The 27,013-nt window shown below is 45.8% G+C and overlaps 2 protein-coding genes and 1 long non-coding RNA gene across 3 annotated transcripts in view; 2 read left to right on the forward strand and 1 right to left on the reverse strand.

Annotated features, from left to right (window-relative positions):
* Positions 1-1,085: 1,085 nt before the first annotated feature.
* On the reverse strand, positions 1,086-7,676 carry LOC144170744 (uncharacterized). Its single transcript, XR_013322673.1, has 3 exons — positions 7,355-7,676; positions 5,548-5,817; positions 1,086-2,663 (listed from the first exon to the last, which is right to left on the reverse strand). It is a non-coding gene; the product is annotated as an uncharacterized LOC144170744 (long non-coding RNA).
* Positions 7,677-12,865: 5,189 nt separating this feature from the next.
* On the forward strand, positions 12,866-15,741 carry LOC144168653 (uncharacterized). The gene is made up of 4 exons (XM_077697598.1): positions 12,866-12,934; positions 14,540-14,712; positions 15,453-15,594; positions 15,733-15,741. Exons 1-4 carry the CDS (start codon positions 12,866-12,868, stop codon positions 15,739-15,741), a joined length of 393 nt encoding a protein of 130 aa, XP_077553724.1.
* A 650-nt stretch (positions 15,742-16,391) lies between these two features.
* The window catches only part of LOC144168654 (solute carrier family 28 member 3-like), a 21,356-nt gene continuing 10,734 nt past the window's right edge, over positions 16,392-27,013 (forward strand). Inside the window, exons 1-4 of the mRNA XM_077697599.1 lie at positions 16,392-16,421; positions 18,253-18,474; positions 21,367-21,528; positions 26,572-26,697. Of these exons, the coding sequence (XP_077553725.1) occupies positions 16,392-16,421; positions 18,253-18,474; positions 21,367-21,528; positions 26,572-26,697 (540 nt within the window). The remainder of the gene's footprint in view (positions 16,422-18,252; positions 18,475-21,366; positions 21,529-26,571; positions 26,698-27,013) is intronic.

The following is a 27,013-nucleotide window of genomic DNA, read 5'->3' on the forward strand; positions in this document are numbered from 1 at the left end:
TTTAGACTAAATGACCCCACATAGCAATAACAAGAACTGCAAACATCACAGAACAATGCATACAAGTTCCCTGGTGAAGCCCATGGTTGAAATGTAATGCCATTGTTCAGAAAACATTATTTTATCATGAGGCTAGCTTGTACATGGTGCCTTGCATTATGTCCCTGCCGGTGGATGTGGGGTCATTTGTCACTGTTGCAAATGAAAAGCCAGCAGCCAGGGCCCATTAGTTTTGGGTAGTATTACGAGGTGCCTCACGGTAAGCATTCTACGTCGATAGACTTTTTTAGAGTTGACTAGAACTGAAATGAGCAAAAGATTCTCTACAAAACATTCATTCTATCCGCAGCTTTAGGGTTTGCTAATTTCCATAGTTGGGTTTCTTCTGCCTTTCTTAACAACATTTTTCTTTTGATAAGAAGGTGCACAACCAAAAGCAAAAAGCTTTTCTGTAAACATTTGGTAGCTATATAATTGTTACAAAATATTTCACTCTAAATATGGCAGCTTAAACTGAGAATATTTGCATCTAAAAACATTAAAATAAGTTTAAATTGATCATAAATTTTTAGCTGTTTTTACGCAAAACTGTACATGGGATATGAAGTGCACCACAAGGAGGGCTTTGGATTAGCAAATTTGGGACATTTAAGGTGCACTGAAATCTCTACACATGCGCTTTTTCACTTTCTGTATCCACCAGGAAAATGGCTGCCAATTTAGACAGCGATTCTAAATAGTAGTTGACGTGCATTTTAAAATAATCACAAACATTATAGCCACAAAATTAATTTTTACAAGTTGTAGACATTGCCCGTTACACCAGACATTGGACTACACTGTCAAGAGCTTTGACATCTACAATGACGTCTACAAAGCAGGCTTATACTGGTAGAATGTTTCATACCATAATTACTGTGTGTTCAGAGCTCACGTGTGAAGTATGGATACTGCTGCTTCAGCAAGAACCGAGGATGAGCACCCTTCCTGGTTCTGAAAAAAAATAACAGAGGAAATGCCTTAAGCAGGATTCTGAAACGGGGTTGAATGAAACAAGAATGAACAAGAAATTCTTTCAAAACATGTAAAGCAATGCAAACAAATATTTATTTCAACTTATTTCTACAAAAGACCACCTCATGAAGACTGGTGGTGGGGTATTGGCTCAAAAAAAAAGCAGAGAGCACTTATACAAATGCTACAGGGAGCCTTCGCAGCCAACAATTGTTTGAACACACCTAAACTAATCACTGTTCAACAAACTCATAAAAAATGTTTGAATGCATAAAAAACCAGTGGTAAACACAGGAAACAGTTAAAACAGAATGACGGCACAAGTTTGTCCCGTCGTTCTCTTCTGTGTCCTGGGTTTTCCTATGGTTTTTCATCCATTCAAACATGTACCAGCTAGCCCAGTCCAACGCCTAGGTATCATAAAAATATGGATAGTCAATCCTTACACAAAGTTGAAAAAAAAAGAAAGTATAAAGTAGGTGACAAAATTAAAACGACAGCAAATTGGTTGGCTTTTAATTTTAAATGATAATATAAAAAATAATGGCATGAATGAAAGTGAGCAGCACGCGAAGTACCTTGTTGCTAGCCCGACATTCCACTTTGAAGCAAAATGTCCGCTTTCAACACTACATAGGCTAAACATGCAATGAGGCATTCCTTTAGGCACACAAAATATACCATAATTGTTAAAAAAGCTACGAATTAGTTGAAAAAACCTGACCACGACAAATTGGAATTAGTGACTAGATACAGTTTCAGAAATACACAGCGACATCATATAAAAATATATGGTTCCCATACAAAGATTGATCATAACAAAAACTCAGGACATTTATCAGACTGGCATCAATGTGCAAAGCAGCTTAATGAAGGAAGACGGTCTTCACTAAAAACATGTTAATATTGGGAGCTCATGTGCTTCCCTGCAAGTTGGGTGTGTAAACCCACTGACATCTTAACTAACCCGCCTGAATCATCACTTGATAGACATTGAGGAATTTTACGAATTGGTTTATTGTAGCCAGCTGTCTAGTTTATTTCCCTATTTTTCTTGGCATTTCGTGTCTAATTCTAAATTTGGTGACTAGATAGCTTTTACTATGGTCATGCACTGGTGACAACGAATATTTGATTTTACTTTAAAAAAATTTCAGTTTTGTTTTATTGCTCACCAGCCAACGATCTGAAATATCAGAGGCGCTTAAAACGTATGTTGGCATTTCCTTCCTGCAGTGTAGTACAACTAATCATGACTTTTACCATAATTTGTTCACAAATCGTAATATGTGGAAAGTATTCAGCTTAATGAAAATGTCATTTCAGAAGCATGCACAATCAACAAGGCCTCAATGACTCTCATGACGTGGTCCACTTGTTTCTGTCACAAATAACCTGAGTGCAGACAGATTCCACCGAAGACGAAGGTAACATGCCCTCTTGGGTGATGAATATTTAAAAAGCCTTACGAGTAAATTTGCTGCTGAGCATGTGAAATTGTGGCATTAAAACAAAAGATCCCTCTGCGGCATCTTTCACTTGGAGGAGCGCTTGACCACAAACTTTGAGAAGCTGGAAAATGCTCCATGAACCGCTCCAGCCAGCAGAAACGATGCAGGACACAAGATGGTAGGCGGACCGTTGGCATCCTGCGATTGTGAAGATATTTCTGTTTAGTAGATGCTCTTCTTTTTGTACCACTGTTTATTTCACCTTTAACAAGCAGCTGAACTCCTTAACGTTCGCATAATAAAATGCTGCAATGCGGAACAGTTAGCAGGGTTACCTCAATTTTGCTTTTCTACGAATTAACACAATGTAGGTAATCTGCACACAACTACAATCAAACTACAATTTTCACCTACTTCACTGCTAACATCAGCGTTTGACTGCTCAAGCACAAATACAGGTTAGACATGTGAGCAATCTGCTAAACGTATCCCCACAAACTGAACAATCAGGCATCAGAAATCGGCAAGGAAGGAGGTGTCACGTTTAAATGGCACTTTTTTTGTTCAAAACATAAACAACACCTGGAAGCTTGAAGCGTGAGAGGGGGTCTTTCACGCTGACAATGTCAGAACATAGCTTGCTAGTGGGCACCTGCACGATGTGCACAATGTGTTTCTTGAAAATGCGTGCAAAAGTTTGATTGATGTGTAGGACGAGAATTGCAGCACGTTTTGACACAGGCCTTGTGGACGCTTCTGCCTGCTAATGTCAATGTGGATTCTTGCTAGTCGCCCTCTTCGCTTCTTTCTGAATATAATGCTTTAGGCATTATATTCAGGACAACGACTGCATCAAAACGTGCAGCAATTACCTACGTCCCACACATCGGTGAAACTCTCGCACACATTTTCAAGACACGCAGTGCATACATTGTGCATGTGCCCACTAGCAAGCTGCGTTCTGACATTGTCAGCGTGAGAGACCCCCTCTCACGCTCCAAGCTTCCGGGTATTGTTTATTAGATTCCATGCGCTGAATGCAAATCAGTGTACATTGGCGAAATGGGCAATCTGCACAGAAGATTAATGCAGCACTGGAACGAAGTGAACAAGGGCCATGCAAAAACAAGTCCACTGGCAGAGCACCGTGAGGGGACGGGACACGTGGTCGACTGGAACAAGACAAAATTACTGACAACTGAGTGCAATCTATCTTCTCGATTACTGCTCGAGTCCCTCATTGTTCAGACGACGCCCAACATTATCAACATAATGGATGGCAATCTGCACCATATCTATGCAAACTCATTGCGCCACGTAATGCCCAATATATAGCTTCGTTTTCCACGACACATGCTCACCGTGAACAAGCAACAAACCGTTAAATGGCTTTCTTGACTTGGTCAGTGACCTACGTTTCATCACTGCAATAATGCTTTTACCTGCCTACACGGCATTCCGTCAAACACTGGACTACACCACATGAGCCATTGGCGTTCTTAACCTGCACCAGAGTATATAACCTTTCACTACTGCTATGAGATAGACCCATAAACGCACTTCAATATGGCCTTTATATTTAGCTCTTGGAAACATTATGTATAATTTTACCTTTAAGTTGCACCTGCTACAGCAGCTGGTACTATACCAAAAACATGAAAAAAAAAACGGTGGTTTAACACGCCAAAGCTACACTTGGGATATGGGGAGCACTGTAGGGGAAGGTTTCGCATTAATTTTGACCATCTGGGTATTTTTGTGCGCATCGAAATCTCCAAACACGGGCGTCTTTACGTGTTGCCTCCATCTGAAAAGCGGCTACACCAAGCGGTATCTAACCGACATTCGCCTCCACAACACACCACCCTAGCCACGGCAGTGGGTTAAACATATGAAATAAAGCGAGTTTTGGAGTGCAAATGAAAATATTAATCACACGTCTTATTTTCCCAATCGATGTACCTTTTGAAATCCACCATGCAATCCCCCCTCCCCTACCGGCCTACCAAAACACCTTTGTCTCAAGAGGTAATCAAGCTGTTGTTAATGAAGTAAGTATTTACAATCCGAGACTTGCCACCGTTAAAGTCATGCACTTTGTTTTAGAGATAAGCGACATTAGCCATTTGCAGCACCAGGAGTTAATTGTGTTAAGATCAGATTGAAAGCATTGACGGTAGTAGTTGAAAGAAATTGTGTGATAAATTACAACATCATCTGCAAATAGACCTACATGGGAGGATATGCAACATGGAAGATAGACCAAGCAACCTGCCTGGGGGGACAACAAAGTGGCACGAGCAAAAGAAGTATATAGTTATTAGAAGTAAACTGCATTTGAGAAGAATGAAAATCTTTTGCTCAAGTGAGGACATTAGGGTGAAGTTTGAGAAGTAGTCTGTGGTGTGCAATGCGATTGAATGCTTTAGAAAAATCGAGAAAAACTACCGCAGTTTGTAAGCCTGTGTCAATGGATCAATGTAGATCGTGAACAAATCCTGAAAGTTGTGTTTCTCAAGTAACCCTTGTGAAAACCGTGGTGATACTCGAATGTGATATTGTGATTTTATAAATAATTAGCGACCTGAGAGTGGATGAAATGTTTCCTGACCTTGCATATGGTGCTTGTTAGGGAAATTTAATGGTGAAGTACCGTCTCCTGATTTAAAGACTGGTGCTACCTCGACTATCTTCCAACCATTGAGATTAGTGCCTGTCATGAGAGACTGCGAAAAAAGCGCTGTCAGAATTCTACAGACTGCGGGATGTACTTTTTGGTATAGTATGATTATTACCAGTATGATCTGAAGTAGACCAGTTTGTATTGCAAGTTTAAAACCATATCGAAAGATCCTAAATGTTTGCTTGGCTTGATTACATACGAATACTTGCTTCAAAGTCAGTTCAATTTCTCTTCTTGCCCTTTAGTCGTCAGCCCCAGATTCTCTTCAATATCTCTGCTAAGCAATGACACGCTCCATACGCACAGCACTGCTTCATGAAAATGTTTCAAATAATCAGAGGCCACAGCACTGCTAACAGGTATACATCATGGCAAGTTCCACAACATGCAATAACTAACCTGAAAGTACATAATCGGTGGGTGCACCGATATGGCAGCAGTGCCTGGACCGATGTGTCGAGCAAATGCGCTGACTTCTGAACGGGTGGTCCAAGCGGCCAGATGATGGATGAATGACCATTCCTGGCGGCAAAGCGTACGGAGCACCAACGAAAGGCCAGGCAGTACTTGGGTACAGCAGGTGCAGTGTCGGTTGGCCAAGGGAGGCCCTGGCAAAGCCTTTGAAACTGGACTGGAAGGCAGCTGACCCAGGACAGCCAGCAGCAGCACCTGCAGGTGCATAATCTGTGAGTGTGCTGACACTTGTTGAAATACAAGAAGAGCACACACAAAGCACGAATGCTTACATCAAGTAGATTTTTAATCGTTTAAAGACAGTAACCTCCAAGGCACTAATAAGAACATTCCCGGAACACCCCAAGTGAAATTTAGGTCACAGTAAGAATGTATTTATTAGACCCGCAGGTACTGTGAGTGGGGTATGCATGATATATGCAAAGCTAGCTACTGAGCTAATTTGCATGGAACGCATGCTAGCAGCTCATCTGTATCCCTTGCTTTCAATCGGAACTGGTGTGTGATAGTTGAAGCTCCTCCATTTCAATGTCTGACTTGTATCTGCACGTTCAATTCTCCAATATAAATCGAGTTGAGTGAGTGCCTACAGCTTTCTTGTTAGTCTCTGTATGGCCTGCGGTTTTGCGAAAATGAGAACTTGCGAATTGGCTCAATTTTCTGCACTAATGTAAACAATACATATGCCTCTGATATCAAGCCCCAGACTTCCCGAGAGCTACTCTGACAGAATCGGCAGGCGCCTCGTAGGCGTTGTGAAATCTCCCCCACTACCCCGAGACTATGCTAACTCCCTGCGAGGCCACATGCGCGCATTTCACCTTCAATTTGCACGTATGTGAATTCTATACCTCTATGAACTCTCAGACGGGCGTCGTCATATTCGTGCCGGACTCGTGAAGCTCGGCAACGTAAATTACCGCACTCGCTCGCTGGCGCGCGGCCCGAACTCTCTCACCGTTTCCGGCCCTTGCATACTATTTTCTCCACCTTGCACTTTGTAAATTCTCATGTTTAACTACACCTCGTGCGCCCTCATCTCTTGCCTGCTTTTCTTCCAGCACAACTCCGTCAGCACCCGGTCGACGCGTACGCTGTCGGGGCGCGTTGGCGAGCGAGTACGGCAATTTCGCTGTTGTCGAGCTTCACGAGAACAGCACACATATCGCGGCCCGAAGACCGCGAGGCGTACGGTCGCCGGTCTCGCGAGCGCAATAGCTGCGAAGCGCACTGCACGGAATTCGTGGGGGGGGGGGGGGGGGGGGAGAGATTTCACAACACCTACGAGACGCCAGCCATGGAATCACGTGTACGCGTTTTCACATGCACTTCCAGGGAACCTCCTGTTCATGTTATTTCTTGGTATACCGCGGGTATTCACGAGGGAGGACTAATCACAGCGTTGTGCCACTCACGCGAAATTGCGACTGCGATCTGCAACCGCAAAGGCACTGTTTGAGAGACACATAAACAAACGCCCCGGTGTTAAAGAGCCTTGCGTGATGTGAAATTATTAGCAGCCGTGTACCATAGCGCGAGCATCGTAGCCAAGGTCTAGCTTCAGCGTAAATTGATGCTGACTTCTGCGGAAACGGTGGACTGGGCGCCAAACAAGTATACTAACTCACGTAGGCTCTCAGAGCAAACGAGATGGGGGTCTAGCGAATTACTGACCCATAAACACCAGAACTCGTTCCAACCAAATACAGAATAATAAAAAATGCGTACTTACCCGAGCAAAAACGATGTTTCCAACGTACAATTCTCCTTCACTGTCGTCTTCATCTCGCGGACACACGAACACGCTTTGTTCTGATGCAATGTCATCCACTTTTGACGCGCAGTATTTTATCCGGCGATGATCGTTCTTCCGGGGTCCCCATGTTCAACACACGCGTAGGTTGGAAGGGTAGACATCACCCATAAAGCTTCTATAACTATGATTTAAGCTTGAAATAGATAAAACAGATTAAATCACGCCACCAACCACTCGGCACAAAACGCCATGAAAAAACACACACAAAAGTGAGAGATAGTTGCCAGACTTCAAATGCAGCACCTCTATGTTTGACGAAAATTGTGTTACTACTGTAATGTTGGTAATTATCTTTCTGCTTTCAAAGTCTTAAATGTGTTTATAACTTAAATTTAAGGTTTTTAAACACAAAAAGTGAATACACATAAAGTAATTGACATATATACTGATATTGTAAAGAGGTTTGACGTTTGTTTTGGTTTTGTTTTCAGGGCGGGCTTCTCAAGAGAGAACGTGCGAGAAAACGAGCTACTTTGGGTTTAGGAAGAGGGCGGTAAATGTCGGCGTGATAGAAAGCAAGGAACAGGTGCTTACCCTGGTCGTTAAAAAAGGAGCTAATGAAACCCTCACGTAAAAAAAAAAAAAAAAAACACGTCCGACGAGGAATCGAACCATTGACCTACAAAGCAGTAAACGGACGCGTTAACAAACAGCTATGCCGGCGGGCGGTGTTCGAGGCGCCTAAAACAACTCTATACTTACGTAAGTTGTCAACGAATATTGTCGCTTGTGTCTAGTCATCGCCTCCTTTAACGATGGTCTAGTTTATGCTGCATTTTTTAAATTCTGGCTGTCCTAACGCTTGTTTCTCACGCACCGGTCTTGCAGACGAGACCGCATTGCTAGCGCTGCAAGCGATTGAGCCAAAGCTCCATTATTTGACTCAAGAAAAGCTATCGCAGTCAACCCGACCTTTTCTGCGCAAGCCACGGCAGCCACGAAATAAATGGAATGTGCCGTTAGAATTATGGCGTTGATAACGCTTGTTTGACCGGCACCGTCTTGCAGACAAGCAACGTCGCTCTAATACTACAAGCGATGTCACTCCTGGCATGTCAGGCGCATCAAACCCATCGTGTAAAACGACTGCTAACAGTGCGAAAACCTCTGAGTTTGTAACAAGTGGGGATTTGCGGTGGCGGCGACGTAATAGGTACAGCAAGCAGGTAGGCAGAACAGCAGCGTAGGGTTACAACCTGTCCCCGAAAAAAAAAACGGACCTTCCGGGGGGGGGGGGGGGGAGGAGGGGGGATTGTGTTGAAAAAAAGACGCCATGTTTTTTAACATGCAGTGCCATTTATTGTAGTGTTTTCTTAGAGAGAAATCAACATAACGTTTGTACTGAAAGAGATTGAGAGCTTGGTTAATCGCTCTGCATGTGCTTCACTGAAAAGTAACCGCAATTGCTGACCGCGGCGGTAGAATTTCGTTATTTTGTTCTTCCCTTAGGTCCCCCTCCATCTGAGGCAGCGCGCTCTCCCGCGTATTTTCTCTGCTCGCGTGTCTTTGCGCAGCTTGTCGACATAGGCGTGCGCAGAGTTCTCAATTTGGGGGGGCAAAGTCTTACCGCTGCGCCCCCCCCCCCCCCCCAGAGCAACTCCCGACCTCTTCTCACTGAAGGCCTTGCGGTGCGAACGCAGTGCAAAGAGGGATGGTTATAAAATTTTTATTTCAATGTGATGGAATTGCAACACACACAAAATATTTCTGAGCAGAAATTTTACTTTCATGTGTTACATCGGCAAGGCATGGGGCAAATTTGGCGCCCCCTTCAGATGATTAGGGAAGGCGGCCGCCCCCCCTGCCCCCCCTGTGCGCACGCCTATGCTTGTCGACACGTATTTATCGTCTTAGTTGTTGAATTGACGCTTATAAAACGCCAAAACGGGCATTATCACGGCACAAAAGCCAAAAAACCGGCTGATGACGGCTGGTTTTAGATATGGACCGGCAACCGGCCCGCTGTTTAAAAAACCGGTCGGGCCGGTCCAAAACCAGGAAGGTGGCAACCCTACGGCAGCGACGAGCGAAAATGATTTTACACGACCGCCCCCGTCGGCCTGCGCAAAAAAGGAAGATAGAACCCCTGCATACACGCCCTCGAAGAAAGCTGTACAGCCGATTCAGTTTGTTGTGGACGAAGAGCAACCGAGGCTGCAGCCACAAACGATTGCGCTTGCCGTGGTATGAGCCAAAGCATATCTTCACATAGTTATGTTATCGTCCGTCTGACTGTTACTTATTGAAGGGAAAATTCAGAACACAAACGTTGACGTCTAGCGTCTATGCCAGACATAGACGCTGCTGCTTAGGCCCTAAAAACCACCTTCAGGGCGTCTGTCGGTTCTGTCTGATGGCGCGCTCGCGCCGCTGATTACGAACGAGGCGTCTGTTGGCGTTGACTTATCGTGTTGGCGAGCCGGTAAACGCCATCACGGTTAAACTCCCTGTTGGAAGACTACGCTGTTGGGACGATAGAGTGCCGACAGAGCTTCTTATTGGCCCCACAAACGCCATCAAGGTTAAACTCCCTGTTGGAAGACTAGGCTATTGGAACGATAGAGTGCCGACAGAACTTCGTATTGGCCCCACAGGCGTGCTGTGAGCCCAACAAGAAAGTCTTGTTGGAATTTTTGCCCGGGGCATAATAATACGGGAACAAATTCTTAGGTAAATTCGATTTCGTTGAGGACACCGATGCCTCGCGTAAAAGTTTTATTTATAGGACTACAAGAGGCATTTTGTAGCTTGTCCTTCCCGTGCACCCAGACATCGAAACGAACCTTGTGATACACTCGAAGCAGTAGATTAGTGCAAAGTGGAATTTAAACATTCAGCACGTTTTGTTCAATTTACGAACAGCAATTTTAGAGCCTTTCCCCTGGTCTATGTGGAGAGTTCATATTTATTCTCTCAACGGGCAGTGAAATAGTGCAATGTGCGGTTTAAACATTCAGCCTGTTTTTGTGCAATTTTGCATGCTTGCATTCACACACCGTTCTTTTAGGCACCCTAACGATAAGGTGCCGTGGTAACACCCCAATCGAGAAGAAATACTTTTTAGCACCCCTTTAACGGTCGTAGCACCCTATGAAACTGTTGATTACACCCCTGAATTTTGGCACCCTCGAGGTGGGGTGCCCGAGCAATATTTGGGTGCTTGAAAGGTGCAAAAAGGGTGCAAAATGTTCAGTACACCCTCCTTGCACCTTAAAGGGTGTAAAAATGTTACGATTTACACCCCTTAATATGTGGCACCCTCATGATTGGGTGCCGGAGCAATGTTTTAGTCCTTAAAAGGTGCAAAAAGGGTGCAAAATGTTGAGTGCACCCTTTTAGCACCTTTAAGGGTGTTAAAAAGTTTAGTGTGTATGCGCGCACGGTTGGAGTTGTAGGGAAAAAATTGGCCACGTATCTGATCTTTTCGCCGCAAATGTTGACAAAAGACGATAGTTTTTGTTGACATTTTTAAAGCCTCCCTTTGCTTTCCCGCTCACCTCTCATGCTGTTCCTCTTGCGTCGCGCTCCTCCCAAGATAAACAGGCTAAAGGTTTGCTCAAGTCAATTTAAATTTACCGCGTTCCACTGCTCCAGGCTGGGTGCCTCGATGCCAGCGCTGCCGTGCGGTGGAGACGCGCGTGAATCGAGGCGCCCTACTTCAACGTTTATAGAACCGCATTGCCCTAGTCCACTTGCGTTCCAAGAGAAACTTGGAGCCTATCTAGTGGAACCTTACGGAACGGTTGCCCCTTGAAATCTTAAAATGCCACAAGAAGCTATAGTAGCGCGGGCGACAGCAGGTGACAATGGGATTTTTTTTTCTGCAGTACATAGATGTAGCATTTCATTTCCCAAAAGTGAACCATCTAAGAATGTTTTTATAAAGAAACACTGTAAATAACCCTTGTGTCATAATTTTCTTTCTTATATTTGCGCAATGTATTGTTTAATTAACAATGCTGACAAGTATGAACATATAAACCGCACTCAGACGTTAAGATTTTGCTATAAGTATATAAGACTGTTGCGCAGACATCGTTTCCCTTTGGCGGGGTGGCTGAATGGAGTCACAGACAGACTGACAAACAGACATACCGACAGGCCAGAATTTCTAGGTTGAGGTAACCAAACAAAGTCTATCGTGTTTAAAAAAGGGAGTGGTGGGGTGAGCGTGTTAGCGTTTCCATTGGGTTGATTCTCTTGCGCTGACGCTGGTATTGGATTGTGTCAGCACACTCGCTGAAGGGACCGTCGCTTCCATCACGTCTTCATCGGAAGAATCAAGCCAAGCAGGAAGTCGTCAAGCAAATCACGCGGAGTCGAACGAGAGCGACCGCTGACTGAACCGCCGCAGCGCGCTACCCGCTTTATATTCACAGCGCCTGAAGGAGAGGAGACAGCGGAGGAGAGACGCGCATGCGCGACTCTCGCGTAAAACGGCCTACTCCCTCATCTGTAACGGTGCATAATACCTTAGGACCTCCCAATGTCCGTCAGCGTCCATCCGTGCGCACACCACCATCAAGCGAAAATCAAGCCAAATTTGATTTGAGTTGTGCGTTGCAGTTTCATTTAGGGAATAATCAATGTGCAACTCACGAGTCAAATCGAATGACGGTCGGGGCGCAAATCGGGTGTCACTCGGGGCGCAACTTGGATGTCATTTCGAGTCCCCGTACTCCGCACCCACGCCATCATCCACGGAGTGGAGATGCTGTCATTTTTTTTCAGCTTATCTTGCGAATAATTATTTTGAATGAAGGCTGGCGTACCCAACAGTTGTTTTGTGCATTCACCATTACGGCTTACTTTTCTAGGAAATTAACGAAGTGAAGAATTACTGGGCGATTTGAAGAAGGTTTGCCTATTCAGTGAATTCTGTCTACTGATGTACAAGTTACTCCTAGGGTTTCCTTAAAAATATGATCGATAACCAGTCGTCTTAAGTCGAGTTCGATTTCCCCCGATGCCTCGTCCACGCCAAATACCACCAAATGGTTTCGCCTACCCTTCTATTCAAGCTCAACTATCTTCGCTTGTTGTATACGTATTGTCTCCTGCAAACTCGTGACAATTTCTCAAACACCATCAAAAGAATTCATTCTGGCAGCCATTTCCTTCGCTTCATTCTACAAGTGACCTAACCGCTCTTTCAGACACTTCACCATTTGTAGAGTTTGCTCGCCTCTTCCTTTTATTTCTAGCACATCATTTCGAATAGCTTGTTGGCCTTTAATCAGTGAATCTAACATCTCTTTCTCTTCAACTGTAGGTCCTGGATTTTCTTCGATGTTTCCACATAACAACAGCTTACATTCATTAAACAATCACTTAGAATGAACATCACCGTCCGTGTACACGGAACAAGCAGAAGACATCTTTCGTCAGATCGGTACGATTCGGTACAACTACCCCTGAAGCAATAAAATGGGAGGTTTGGTGAACATCTTGCCCAGTGCAGCGTCGCAGTGCCCACTAGGTGATCCGTCGTGCAATGTTGGTTTTATAGCTGTCCAGGGTGATGAAGTCAGGCCTCTGATGCACACCAGCGCAGCCGCAGGAACCGCAAAGTAAACGGAGCATGTTGGTGCAGAAACGGGCCGATGCATCTTGAAGCTTGTCCAGCCGAGTAAACGTTTAGAACTGGTAGTGGAATAAATCCGGCGAACGGCGGCAAAAGGGCCTGCAGGAATAAAATGGGAGTTGCGGTGAACATCTTGCCCAGTGTAGCCTCGCCGTGCCCACTTAACCAAGTTTGCCCGCTAGAGTGACGCTAGTGTCCTTCCGTGTTTCGTTCAGCTAAATGACTAGGAAGATTGCTCAATGAGCAATTTAGAAACAAACTTGGTTCGTTTCGTGCACTACTTTGACTACGCCTAGCTTTGCTGGACATTCCTTTTTCGTAGAGTGAAAGGGCACTGAGTTTTATTGAGGAGATTATTTTTTTTGCACGACGCTGACACTTGTTGGAAATGGTTCCTTCTTCAGCCCGAGGCACTGCCGGTGTGGCACTATTGCCGTCTCGGCATCTATCGGTCAATTCATTATCAATGCTTAGGTGTGCGAACTCGGGAAGTCGCAGCGCAGACAAAATCAGCGAAGAGGTGGCGCGGTGTACATTCCGTTAATGAAGTTAACGAGGTGGTATGAATATGTCGAATTCCCAAAATATTTAGGTTATTTTTCTTTTTTATTCGCAGTTATCTCAGGCGTGCCTTTTCAATAAGTTCGATGTTTGTTTCAGCACTGTAGGTGGTGCTGCATGTTGTCGACCTCGGGCGTAGCGTTCGGATAATACCATGGTTTGAAGGGACTCTTCAGTGTAGAAAATCGTGCCTGGGTCAGTGGGTTACAGTGGCTTGAATACAAATATACTACTTGTGGCTGTAGCATTAGGGGGCTTTTGTACCTTTTTACTGTCGATTTCTAATTATTTACGACGTCTACCTCAGCCACCACGCAGATAAATCGCACAGGCCTTTGCTGCTCCTCTTAGTCAGCAGCACCGCCAGTGCTTCGATGACGATGCGGGATGCGCTCTTTTGCGTCACGGAATTATGGAACGGAAACAAGGATGTTCGGCTTTTATTTATTTCAGTACGGACGAATTATTTGCTTGTCAAACCACGTAGAGTGAACTTGGAAATGTTTGAGTAAACACACATTCACTCAGCCTTTAGTGTCTATTTGAACAACGAGATCGCGACAATTGCGCATGGTGCACCGTTTCATTTAACTCTTCTAGTCAGAAATGCAGCAACGAGTTTTCACGTAAGAAGGTGACATATGGCGAAAAGATGTAAATCATCTTTGGCGTGAATTTTCGTTTCTCGAAGACGATCCGTTCTCGGACAAGATACACACGAACGCACAGCACAGCCCCTGTTTGTCTCTTCACGTGAGCCTCTGCTTTTATTGCAATGTCCTCTATTTGTCGCTCCATCACCATTGCCCAGTAAAAGAAGCAGCTATATTTTGCCAGTTGCGCTTCCGAGTGGTTTAAAAAGAAAAACCTCGTCATTTAAGAAACCAGCACGTTATAGCTTCTATTAAGAGTTGAGTTGGTACTTGCCATTTATTCGAGCTACGTGGAATCTGCAGGAGCCATGGTGCCGGGGTGTGGGCCTGCTGTTGCTGCTGCTCCTGGTGCTGGACATCTGCCTCTTTTGTGCCTGCCTGTGGCGCTTCCGGAAGCTCAACAAGAGGGTTGCCGCCTTCGCCGACGGAGCAAGGAGGCAGGCCACGACGCTCACTGACCGAAAGTACTTCTCGAGGTGGGCGCCGTATTCCAAGTATGCGAATTACTCGCAAGCCGGGCTGAAGATGCATTTTTTTTACCAGACGTATATGTGATTGTATAACACTAAAAATGATTTTTTTGCGCAAGCATGCAGGTGGCAGCGGTTCAGGTCAATAATTCGTCCCAATAGCAGCCTCGACACGTTTTGCGATCGTCGGTGTTATTGTGAAGCGCTTCTCCACTGACATCGCGGTGATCTCCCCGACTTTGTATCGCATACACTGACTGGTTGGGAATACGACGCGCAGGGGAAGGTTGCCGAACAGTCTGTCTTTAAAGGCCACGCTTCCTTAGCGGTAGCAAAAATAAACCACTTTATGAATGCAGCATTCTAAGTGTTGAGGTCATACCATGAATCTGTTTTCGCTTTCCAATGCCGGTGGCAAAGCCTTGTTGCAGTTGAGTTTGCATAAAGTGGAAACAATGACGTTTCAGTGACCTGGAAGTGTCTTCCCGCATAGGGGGAGATTGAAGAACCCTACATAATTGCGAATAAAGTAAGAAGGACGATTTCCCGTGGGGCTCGGTATTCCCTGTCAAGACGGGAATAAAACTGTTGAAACATTGTTATTGCCATCGGCACATGTCTTAATATACGCTTGAGTATAGATGCTGCAGCAGTTTCTGAAGAAATAAGTTGACCTATTTTAGAATGGGTGCTTTTAGAATGTAGCTTTGGTTGGTAAGTTGCTGAGTTCCCCTTCGCACGTGCAGGGTCACGTGGTTCCTAGTTTGGACCAGTGTGCTGCTTTTCCTGGCGCTGGACTCGAAGATGCATCGGCCCCGTATCGTGGCTACGGCAGGAATGGTCCTGCTCGTAGGATTCGGATACATCTTCTCCAACAATCGTACCAAGGCACGCTCAACTTTAGTAAAACCGCGATTTGGTGCATACTGTTCTAAAATATTAGAAGAACACAAGGACAACGGAGAAGAACGGATGGGAGATTTTCTTGTCATCCTATCTGGCTGTCCCTGTGTTCTTCGGATTCAGATTTGTTAGAACACGCTGGACTTCTTCAACGAGCAGCTGCTAAGAGAATATTTTCGGCTGAGCTTTAATGACTTAAGCCTCTCGATAATTATTCACGTGCACCGTCAACAGCGCGGTTCCTGTTCCGGCTTTACTATGGTGACGGGTAGCTTTTATATTCACGTCAACCCATCGACACAGTGACCACGCTATTTTACCATCTCACTTTTTTACCGTATTATTGTTATTTTGAGATCCAATCACATTACCTTAAATTATACTGTAACCTACCTTAATTCATCATAATCTATCTCAATTAATACTAAGCCATCTTAATGTGTCTTCGTCCAGATATAATCTACCTCGATCCTTGCATTAACCTATTTTAATCCTTCTTATTCTACCTTGATCAATATCCACCTTTCCTAGCTTTATACACCTTGCTAACCAATATTGTCAGTCAGTAATCAATCATCATTTGAACTTGGTTCATCGTGCATTTTGCAAAGTTCAGTGAGATACTCTCGCGAATAGCTCAATGAGACACACTCACGGCATGGGGTAGGTGTATGTGAAGGTTTGATCACCCTTCGGTAGCCGGAACCCCAGGAGTACAGTGAACACTATTCCGTCGTTAACGTTGCATATATATACGCAATGACCTCCTTGGTGTCTGAACTATGAAGACCGGAGACCTGGCGCTTGGCCTGGTGAGGAAATTGCTGACGGAGACGGCCAACTGGGTTGTTTTCTATCTGTCAGATACTAATTGCTGCACGGAGGAAGGTCTGAGCACCTTAAAGTTGTATCACCTCGTGTACTCTGGTTTAACGCAGCAGCCACATTGTCATTTGTGACTTTACAGGCACGGAAAGAAGAAATTTGTCGTAGCAGTTTATGGATATTGTTGAGCTAAATGTCAGAAGCATGCAGCAACTCAACTGGGTGTGCTCGGATAGTCCAGTGATGGCCGCATAAGATCTTCATTGAGATCTTCTATGCGATCCCACACCCTCACGGTCGTCAGAAGGCTGAATAAGGCCTGAAACACGAGTCTTAGTTGCAGCACGGTCAGGACAAACTGGCGACCAGTACTGGTCCAAAACTCGCCATCCTTTGTCGCCATTTCTACGTATCAGCTATAGTCCGAGAAGCATACTCCTTTGCATACTTCACCCATGGATCTTCAGACACAGGCGAAGTAACGACGGCGCCCAGCAGTCTGCGAGCTAAGACTTCCCGATGATGTTTATATTTAGGATACCGGACAGGCCATTCCCAAGTCGATGGCGCCTGCACCTGTTATCTAAAGGCACCAGCGCCGTTTTCATCTTTGGAATGTTAAAACCATACCTGGGCGCACTACGACTTAGTCATGTGTAACCCTACTTGATGCTGAGCGCAAGGACGCGGGTGGTTCAAATTCCACGCCGGGGCGACCACTTTTATAATGGGAGCGAAAAGCGGAAACGCCCGTCTGTCGAGATTTCGGCGCACGATAAAGATCCCCAGGTGGCCAAAATTTATCGGAAGCCCTCCATTACGACGCGCCTCACCGCCTGCGTAGCGTTGGCGCGTTAAACATCATAATCAGTCAACGCCACTGCAGGCGAGGTTTCTTAAACGAGGTGTAAAGTGCACAGACGACACAGTAAGGCTACCGGAATACATGACACAATATGCGTCCGGTACTGCTAGCAACCGGCATTGTATACAGGAAACAAGGCGATATTTAATAATGTTGGAGCTAGCCCAGCGGAACCCCGCGATGGAAAGTGATTTAGCCTGCATTTTCATCGGCCAAGCGAACAAAGGAGATGCGATTCCGAACAAAGGCGGCCATGAATGTGCAGACGCGGTTGGGGAATTTAAGCCCCTTGAAGGTCCAAACAATTGCTGCGCGGCGGACGTTGCCACATGCTTTCTCAATACCCATCACTAGGACAATTTCAATCCGATAAGATAAACCTTCCACATGTAGCAGGAATTCGGCGACACGTTTATTGGTACTCGTATTGGCCCGCGAGCCGGCAAAGTCACGCATTATGGGGCCCGTTTGTACGGTCAACTGCGCGAAGAAAAATTCGCTGATGACGGGCGTGTGGCTGCCGCTTTAGCGCGGCCGTTTCGATGCCTCCTTAGTCGAAATTTTCACGGTGTGTACGAGAGGTACAAAGCCAGCAGGCAGACCGATTGGGCATTAGAACTGGTTTATCCCCCCTCTCCCCGTAGTCAACAGAGCGCGCGCTGGAGAGCAATATCCACAACTGTGCCGGAGGGAGGCACCGTTACTTTCGCTGTGTTCCTCGGCTAGCCAATTGTATCACAAAGGCAACACGGAGAATTTCATAAAGCAAAACTCCGATCTAGATATTAGGCTTGAGTACATACTTTATATTTGGCTGCCTGCAACCACTCGTGGGCAGTGCACTACCCCGTGGGAAGCATTTAGAATGAAGCGGCATTTCGAATTAAAAATTCGTGATAACGGGTGCTTACTGTACATATATTACATATATTATTCAACTCATTGCATTGCAGATCAAATGGCGTCCGGTGTTGGGCGGGCTTCTGGTCGAGTTTCTTCTGGGGCTGCTTTTGGTGCGCGCTCATATAGGGCGTGGCGCACTCGTGTGCATCGCTGACAAGATGGCCGCCCTCATGACTTTCGCCGGTCACGGATCGCGTTTCGTGTTCGGCTACCTCGGAACGGGAAAAATGGATGGAAACTTGCCTGAACAGAAGCCTGTGCTCGCCTTCACGGTGAGTGAGCCATTTAATTAACGTAGAGTCGACGCTCCTTCATGTGGCCTGCTCCCAGTGCAGCGCAGGGTAGTGTCTCTCGTACGGCTGAGAATTGCAAGGCTCGTAAACTATGGCCCCCTCAGGTGGGCTGAAAACGGGAACTTACATGTTTGGCCAATTTGACAAAAACGTTTAACTATTTGAACACGGAGAAGTTGGGAGATAAAGAAAAATACCATTTATTTTTTTTACGTTTTCTATGTGAAGCCAGTACCCCCGGGAAGGTTATAGAAACCGTGGCAAACAGAGCGCTCCTAAAATGGGTTAGGAAAGGGTATGGTGAGGCATTCCGTGCGCATTACCAGTGCACAAACGCCCGGGCACACATTCGGTGTAGTCATGCCACTAACTATTACGTGGCCCCACCCGGAAAATGGATGGTCCTCTTACCGGGGCCGTATATGGCATCCTGCTTCGTGCGTGTACTTAGCACACCAAGCCATGTTTTATGGTAGGTTGTGGATCTTTATTTGATGCTGTGACTCGCAACCACACCCGGTAAAAAAGAAAGTCAGTGACACCGCTTAGGTACCCATCCACCAATGAAATGCCGTGTTACGTAAATTGAACACCGTTTCCTCGTCTTGTAATGATTTTTCTCGGCATTCTTCTCCTTTGCTGGTCTACGTGCATGGGCGGTAATATTTAAGGTTTTCCAATAATGAATTCTGTGTTATTTTGAGGGCCGTTGTGGCATCTCCAAAAACAATTTATTTTTCGCTTTATCGATTTTCTCTTAACCTGTGACGTCAATTGACATATCGCTGGGGACATAAATCTTGATAATTAGGCCAAGCTCGCATGGTGTACGTGTCTTTGTCTTTTGCCAACTGAAAACATACCTTTAATAACACAGATCTTCTGTAAGAGGGGGCTTTGCGGAAACGATAATTTTAAGCCCTTCTGTCACGTAGTGGTTCAGTGATGGTTTTAATTAAAGAGAATCGTAAATATGGTGATGTCTTCTGTAGCACCAAACAGTACGGCTGAAAAACCATTTGAACTAATGAGACATGAGCGAATATATATGACAGCGCTGAGTACCCTTCCTCATGAAATATATGATTCCCGCATGGTTGCGGCTAACAGTTGCTATGTACGTACGCGCAAGTCACAATATTGACTAATCATTGCCACCGCCGTCGTCGTCACTTTCTACTCAGTAAAATAACAAGCCGGATCAGTCAAGAAGACAGGGGTTAGTTATCCCTCCCCTTAGTATTGAGCACAGAGGAAAGAGGAATTCAAACAAAACCCTGCTCGTCGTTACAACCAGTGCTGAACTTGGTGTTTTTCTGGGGAAGCGGTGTACGATCTCTTCACAAGGTACACCAATGTGCCAGTCAACGCAACGTGGATAGTTTCGTGCCTCGGATCAGTGCTCAGTGTCGCTTTGTGCAGTGTAACAAACACAAAAGGAATTATGAGTTGCAGAGGCACAAATGATTGGTAAAAGGTGTGCAAGCAGGTATTATTCGGTTTATTTGCTTCGTTAGGGGGTTTGGAACAACCTTGCTGCTTATTTCTGCGTGTTTGCGTCAGGCTCAGCATACATTGATTCTTCTGAGGGTTGTCCCATTCACCTCATCTTACCTGTGAGTATGTCACACTGTACTTGGATTCAGAGCACACAAATAGGTTCTCCGTGCTCGCGCACTGCATACCAACCTACACGGTGTTTTAGTAAGGTAATTGACTAGTTTTGTTTGTATTCCATCACGTACGGTTCAGTGCTACGTGCTGTTTCGCGCTCTTGGGTTTTGTCTTTCCTAGTCCCTATCTCTTTTTTTTTTTTGCGCTGAACCTAAACTATGTTGTGCAGTTTTAAAGATTATCATCTTTCTTGGGCTACTTAAACCCGGAAATTTTTGTGTCTGTGCGTCTGTCTGTCTGTCTCTCTGTATGCATGTATGAAAGAAAAGAAAACTTCGAAGAAGGTGGAAACCACGATTGTTGCTAACGTTTCAGCAAAGAGACTTGCCTTCGACTCGCCAACACAATTTCGCCCTTTTCTTTGGTTAGGAGTGCAATTTCCGAAAATCCCGCCTTAGTTTGGTCCCTACGCTATGACGCAAATTCAACCGCGAAATTTCAAGTCTCTAGACCTACCAGTTCTGGCTGGGCATTGATGAGTCAGTCAGTCACACGGGGACTTCACTTTATATGTATGTATGTATGTATGTATGTATGTATGTATGTATGTATGTATGTATGTATGTATGTATGTATGTATGTATGTATGTATGTATGTATGTCCGACCCTCGACACACCCTCGCGGTAAAAAATTAAAAAAAATACTTGAACTATAGGTTTATATAGGCAAAATTTTTCAAACCATTAAATCTGAAACGACACTTGTACTTGTTAACATTACTCAGGAAAAAACACATTAGGCATATTGGAGGCACGTCATCAATGCAGAAGGGGTATTTGCAGGGTTCTTTTATTGAAAAATGCATGGTTGCTGGATTTTTGCGATAGGAAATAAAACAAAATATACGTTTAAAGCAATGTTATTAACCAAAAATATAATTGCTAGCCCCGTGGGTCGCGCCTCATGGCGGTATTCCAAGTCTCCCATTAACGAAATGGTCCAGTAGGTGGAGCTGGAGCAGTGGAACGCGGCAAAATAAAGATGCCTGGAGCGAACCTCTACCGTGTTAACTGTGAGAGGAGTGAGCCGGGGGGTGAAGAGCACGGCAGGTGGGCGGGAGGGAAAATAGGGGCAGTTACGTGGCCGCAACTCGACGACATTTGCAGCGAGGGTAGCACATACGGTACCAATGCTTTCTGCTTTCTCATTGGCACTACTGACCAGAGCGCGTTTCTCCCTCTGCCTTTCTTCGCAGGTGGCGTCGACGCTGGTGTTCTTCGGATTGCTGGTGTCTGTGCTGTGCCACTACGGCATGCTGCAGCGCGTTATGCTTGTGGCGGCCAGGCTGATGACGGTTACGCTCGGGACGACGTCCTGCGAGTCCCTGTGCGCCGCCAGCAACGTCGTGCTAGGCATGGTGCGCATTATTTCCTTGCTTTACGGGAACCCGCACGCCGAGATGGTTGTCCTGGTCTTCCTTTCTAGAAATTGTTCTAGCTGCTTTCTCCGCTCTTATATAGCATGTTCCCTTAGAACATGACATACCACGTGAGAAATTCAAAGCTCAATTTATAGGGTCACTGTGCGCTCAGAGGCATTTCAACCAAAAACCACACACGGAGGATTTCCTTAAATTTTTCAAATATTTTCTTTTACGCCCATGCAAGAAACGCACTCTCTGTAAGGGGAAACGAAAACACTGTTCGCGAAAAAAAATGGTGCCGGAGACAATGAGCCTAGTGCCAAGGCAGGAAAAAATTGTCCCCGAGAAATTGCAAGTGCTCTTCGCCTTGCGTTGCCCGAGCTTCTGACATGAGATGCATAGCTTCCAGAAACACCCCCTGTTAAATATTATCTCGCCGTTCCGGGTAATGTGTTGGGAGCACGTGCTGATGCCGTTCTGCTTGGTCTGATGAGTTCCCTGTAATTTTCAAATAACCGATGGTTAACCCCTAAAAGCTGCGTGTGAATGGGGAGGGGGTGGAGTAAACGTTTAATAGAACAGTCAACGTTATTGGCTTGACCGCCGGTTGTTGGACCCCTTTAGTCCAGGAAGCCCGGGGTCTTGGCGGCCTGTCTTGCCCGGTCTACCACCTTTTGGTGATGCGGTTCGGAGCTGGTCAACCGACCCTCCCCCTACTCTGTATGAGCGAAATAGAGAGAGATAGAGAGAGAGAACGTTTCTTGAAACGACAGGGTCGGGGTAGGGGAGAAAAAGAGTTGGAAGCTGTGGGCGGCCATCCTATTCCGATAGGCCGCGTGCCGCGGCTGCCATCCTCGCCCGAAAGAATAGCAGAAAACGTTTTTCCGTACAGACGGGCGGATGGACGCATAGGACACATTTTGTTTCGCTGACCCCATGCAGCAATAAGAGGCTTAAGGAATATTACGAAATCCCAGTCGTCTGAAGAAATTAAAGCACAAATAATAAGTTAAGCAAATTCAAGTATATTGAGCAATAAGAGCCTCTTTGCAAATCCTAGAAAACCCAAGTCATATTAACAATACCAGCAAATTATAGGAAATAGAATCAAACCGCAGCGAACTATAGCTGCAGCTAGGAGTGCTACTGAGAACCGCAGTGGTAGTCGTTTTAGCCGAGATGTATTCGCTAAAACATTTTCTCGTATAGGGACACTGAAGACAAAACCGATGGTTGCTTTTAAATGGATATATTTGCATCCGCAGACAACGAATATGACATCCTCTGGAGCAGTGCCTTGAAAATAACCACGGAGATAATCAACAAATGAAGATATCCGTCGCCCAGCAGAGTTGACGTAAACGGCGACTGAGCGATTGCGTCATTAGGCCCGTGACGAACAACAGAACGAGGACCGGACAAACAGGCTCTCAAAAAAACAAAATCTTTCTTTAGCCGTTCACTTTCTTAATTCATAAACAACTACAAATGTACAGGTATAATTTAAGCAGGGAATGGTGGCGGTTGCGATGGATATTGCCGGTTCGGCAAAATCATATGTGTACTGCCTCCTTGTTTACATAATGGCGGCAAGTAGCCCGTCGGCCTCCCACGGTTAGCTCTTCTGTGGAGAGCAATTTACTTCTGATAGAGCAAGCTTTGTGTTCCCGCACGTAGCGCTGTCTGCCCGAACGAAGTTTTGCACCCACGCCGGTGGCCGAAGCTGTGCGTGTGTGTTGTGGTCGCGTTCGCTTCGCGATGAAATTAGACGGAGTGTTCCTGAGAAGGACTGGGCTTACTATGTTGGAATTATCTTTGGTGACGATTCAACCCCCCACCTGGTGTGTAGAGTGTCTGCGATTTTCTAAAAACCTTCTCGGCTTGCGTAGGAGTGAAGTGACTTATTTGCCCCCATAGCTCGCAAGAAGCGAGAGCTACGCTTACGACGAACAGGAGGCAATAGACGGCCCGCGCTTCATCCTCAACGCGCATGCCGTGACGAGGCGTTTGTTGGAAACCATTTCTTGAGTGCCTTGAAGTTGAATGAACTGTATGTGTCAAACCAGGTTTTTTGTTTCATTGCCTTGTGTGCTGCTAAGTTTTCACTAGGGTGTGTACTTAGCTAAAGTGGTACTATTTGTATCATGTTATGCCCGTTTCTCTTTCGTTACTGGTGCCAAGTCATTTGTGAGCAGTAGTTAGAGTGCTCGTAAAAACCCCAGACACACTTGTGGCACATGGGCTAATACGCAGCTCACTTCGCAAAACATTCCACACATGGGCCAATGAGCGTTACCCTATCGCGGCGGCATACTGCCGAAACGTTCTACTGAAAGTCACGTCGCGGTGCCGATGTAGCGTGGCGAAAAAATTAGCGTTCCCCGCTGTTAAAAGTTAAACTAACAGATGACGGAACGTTGTTAAACCAGCAGGGGGGAGAGAGCTGCGGGTATTGAGCAGATGTGTTTCAAACTTGTTCTCCTGCGCCAGGCTCCAAATTGCTCCAGACTGCTCCAAAACACTCGGAGAGCCAAACATTTTAACGCTCCTGTTAGTTTCAGTGGGGAAAAATGCTGACTGACGACAGAATTATCCACGATCACCAAGCTGATGCTGTTTGTAAAGATTAAATTTATTGATCATTCAATAAAAAACCTGCATAAAATTGTCCCAGAGATAGTTTTTTCGAAAGTTACAGTGTCGGGTTGAACATGTTTTATTCTGTGCGTTATTAAAGATTTCACGTCGAAAATCATTGCAAAGTCCTGTAGAAAAACTGCTTATGTATACTGAGGCGTCAAACTACTTGTGCAAGTTGATGAAAAAATCGCAATTGTTGGAGCGCCGTGTCTGCAGAACAACATTACTGGGCGCCGCTATCTTGGCGTGGTGAAGATTGGAAAACATGGCCGCCGCGAGAAGCAGTTGCTCGTGGCTGAGGCAGAGTGTTCTTCGCCGGTTTCTACCTTGGATTTAGTTATGGGGGTGGCCGGGTTTACATTAAGTCGTTTGATCTGTTGCGGGAAGTTGCGCGACTCGAAAGACGGGAGTTCAAAAACAACGCGGTTTCCACGAATTCGTCGTGTTTCGGCCTCAGTGTGAGGCGAGGTGCGCGCTTGAAGTGAAATTTTGGACTCATTGCGGTGTTATAAAACGTTTAGTTATTGTTGCATTTCACAGCGGGCATGCGAGCGGCGCGAATGGGTGGATCGACACCGCAGAAGTGGCTGCGCAGGCTACATCGTCGCAATATTTTCAAGCAGTGTCCGATAGCGGGACGGGCTATTACTGCACTCTAGTAACAATGGTTCATTTATCTGAAGTAAAATTTAATGCCAAAAGGGAGGTGGCTAAACATACCAACGCTACTGAAATTACGATCGTATTGAACGTGCACCTTCGGGATTGAAATGGGAGGACTGGTGGGGTGCGACGACTGTCACCTCGCTTTGCGCAACTTTTGCCGTGTCTTTTTAGTTTAGCGTAAGGCCCAGTATAGGATTACAAAAATTATAATTTCGGGATTCACATTATAATAAAAATACCTTACGATTGCTCAGTTTTTCAATTCGATATTTTCAACCGAACTCTGCGCTATCTATGCATAGAGCCTAAGAATTTAAAAATGGTTTGTAAAATGGTAATGCAGTTCATCCGTTGTGATACTCTGGTAGAAAAAAAAACTTTATAAAAAGGCTGTTTCAGTGTTATGTACGTTCAAAACCGATTAAAAAGTGTATTCACCGTGGGTTCCCAAAAATGTGATTTTTATGCTCCTAAGGTGACATACTAAATGTAGTTCTGCTCCAAATCAAGCTTCTTGTGCTCCAAAATCGAGATTTCGCTGCTCCAAGAACTGCTCCCAAATCTTATTCAGCTGTCAGTCCTGAACTGGGTGCATCGAAGCAACTAAAACCCGACTATCCAACTACCCGCTAGACGTTTATGGTCGTGCGGCACATTCACATTGTTTAACCCCCGTCTCACGGCGCATGCGGCACCAGTATTGACGCACAGACAATGGCATGTAACGGAAGTGTAGGGCGGGCAAGTTGTTTTGTCGCTTGCGCCAAGTACGCGACCAGGGGTTCCAGCGGCCGTGATGGTTCGCTCGGAAGGTTTTGGTTTTCCCGATAGACCCCACCGCTGTATCACTCGCTTCCCACAGCCGTTTACGCCACATAATATGTCATAAAATGGCGTGAGGAATGAAATGTGTTTGCCAATTGGCAATTTCTCGGTAATTAAAGCATTTTGCACCGCCGAATAAACGCTGAGAGGGCTTCGGGGCAGTCTAACTTTCGTCTGAGCCCATATTGCTGTTTGCCTTCAGTGTTCCTTTAAGCCAAAGGCGAGATCACGCTGTCGCTATGTTGGGCAGTTATTGCGCCTCTTGCTACCGTCGGGAAGGCGTCCCCGAACCGGACTCTGTCGCCTGCGTCATGCCTGGTAGCTTGGTGAAGAGCGTCCAGGAAAAGTTGCGGCCTTGGTGGCGATGACAAGAATCGGAACTTGATTGCTTACTGCATGACGAGAGACGGGCCGAAGCAATACGGGATTAATACGTTTCCGGGCGAGGTTACAGCAGGACCCGAGCAAACGGCAGCATGGAATCGCTGCTGCAAAACAAATGCGAAATTCCACCGAGAGGGCCGATTTTATAGACAAGCGCCGTAACAGCTCCGTGCTTTTCTCAGTGCTGTTGTGCACGCGGCCCGAAAATAGTGCAGACACACACACTCTTTCCGAGTTCGTGAGGTCGGGCAGTAGCCTCACTAGTCCAGCCTGAGAGAGGGGGTAGAGAACATCTCGGCCGCGGCTTCCGCCCCGCTGGTACATGTTTAAACTTGCAGATCTGTTGGCGGTTTAAACTTGCAGATCTGATGGCTTGAGCCACCGCCAACGAGGCGCCCACGCGGAAGGCGCACGTAGTGGTAGGCTCTGTCACAAAGCGCAGGAGCATGCGCGAAGCTTGCAGTATGCGCAAACAGTATAGTGGGGGCGCGCTGAATTGCAACACTCTTTTTGTCAATGCAGACCGACTCAACCCAACTAATCAAGCCATACCTGCCAATTCTGACGAAGTCGGAGCTGCACTGCGTCATGACCTGCGGCTTCGCTACTATCTCTGGCAGCCTATTTGCTGTCTTCACAATCTTTGGCGTAAGTGTGCCTGATTAGCACGGTACAGTTGTATTGCGCCATGTGTACGGAACTTGTTTACTAAGGGTTTCCCAGCATGATATTGACATTCCCTCGAAAGTGTAATTCGTAAAAAACCTGTTCCTACAGCACGGGCCTAAGAAATGCTTGTTTAGGGCCTAGTATCCACAGGCTTCAATTTAAATATAGTGTGCCCCGCATACTTTGACAAATGACAGGGACAGGAGACCAGGCAAGCCATACGTTGGTGTGCAGACTAAAACTCGTTTATTGAAAGTGTTAATAGTTATATATAAGCATGCGATATAGGGTGCAA

This window comes from Haemaphysalis longicornis, unplaced genomic scaffold (genome assembly GCF_048455015.1).
Source record: "Haemaphysalis longicornis isolate Haplotype H1 unplaced genomic scaffold, Haemaphysalis longicornis Haplotype H1 scaffold_2, whole genome shotgun sequence".
NCBI classification, from domain to species: Eukaryota; Metazoa; Arthropoda; class Arachnida; order Ixodida; family Ixodidae; genus Haemaphysalis; species Haemaphysalis longicornis.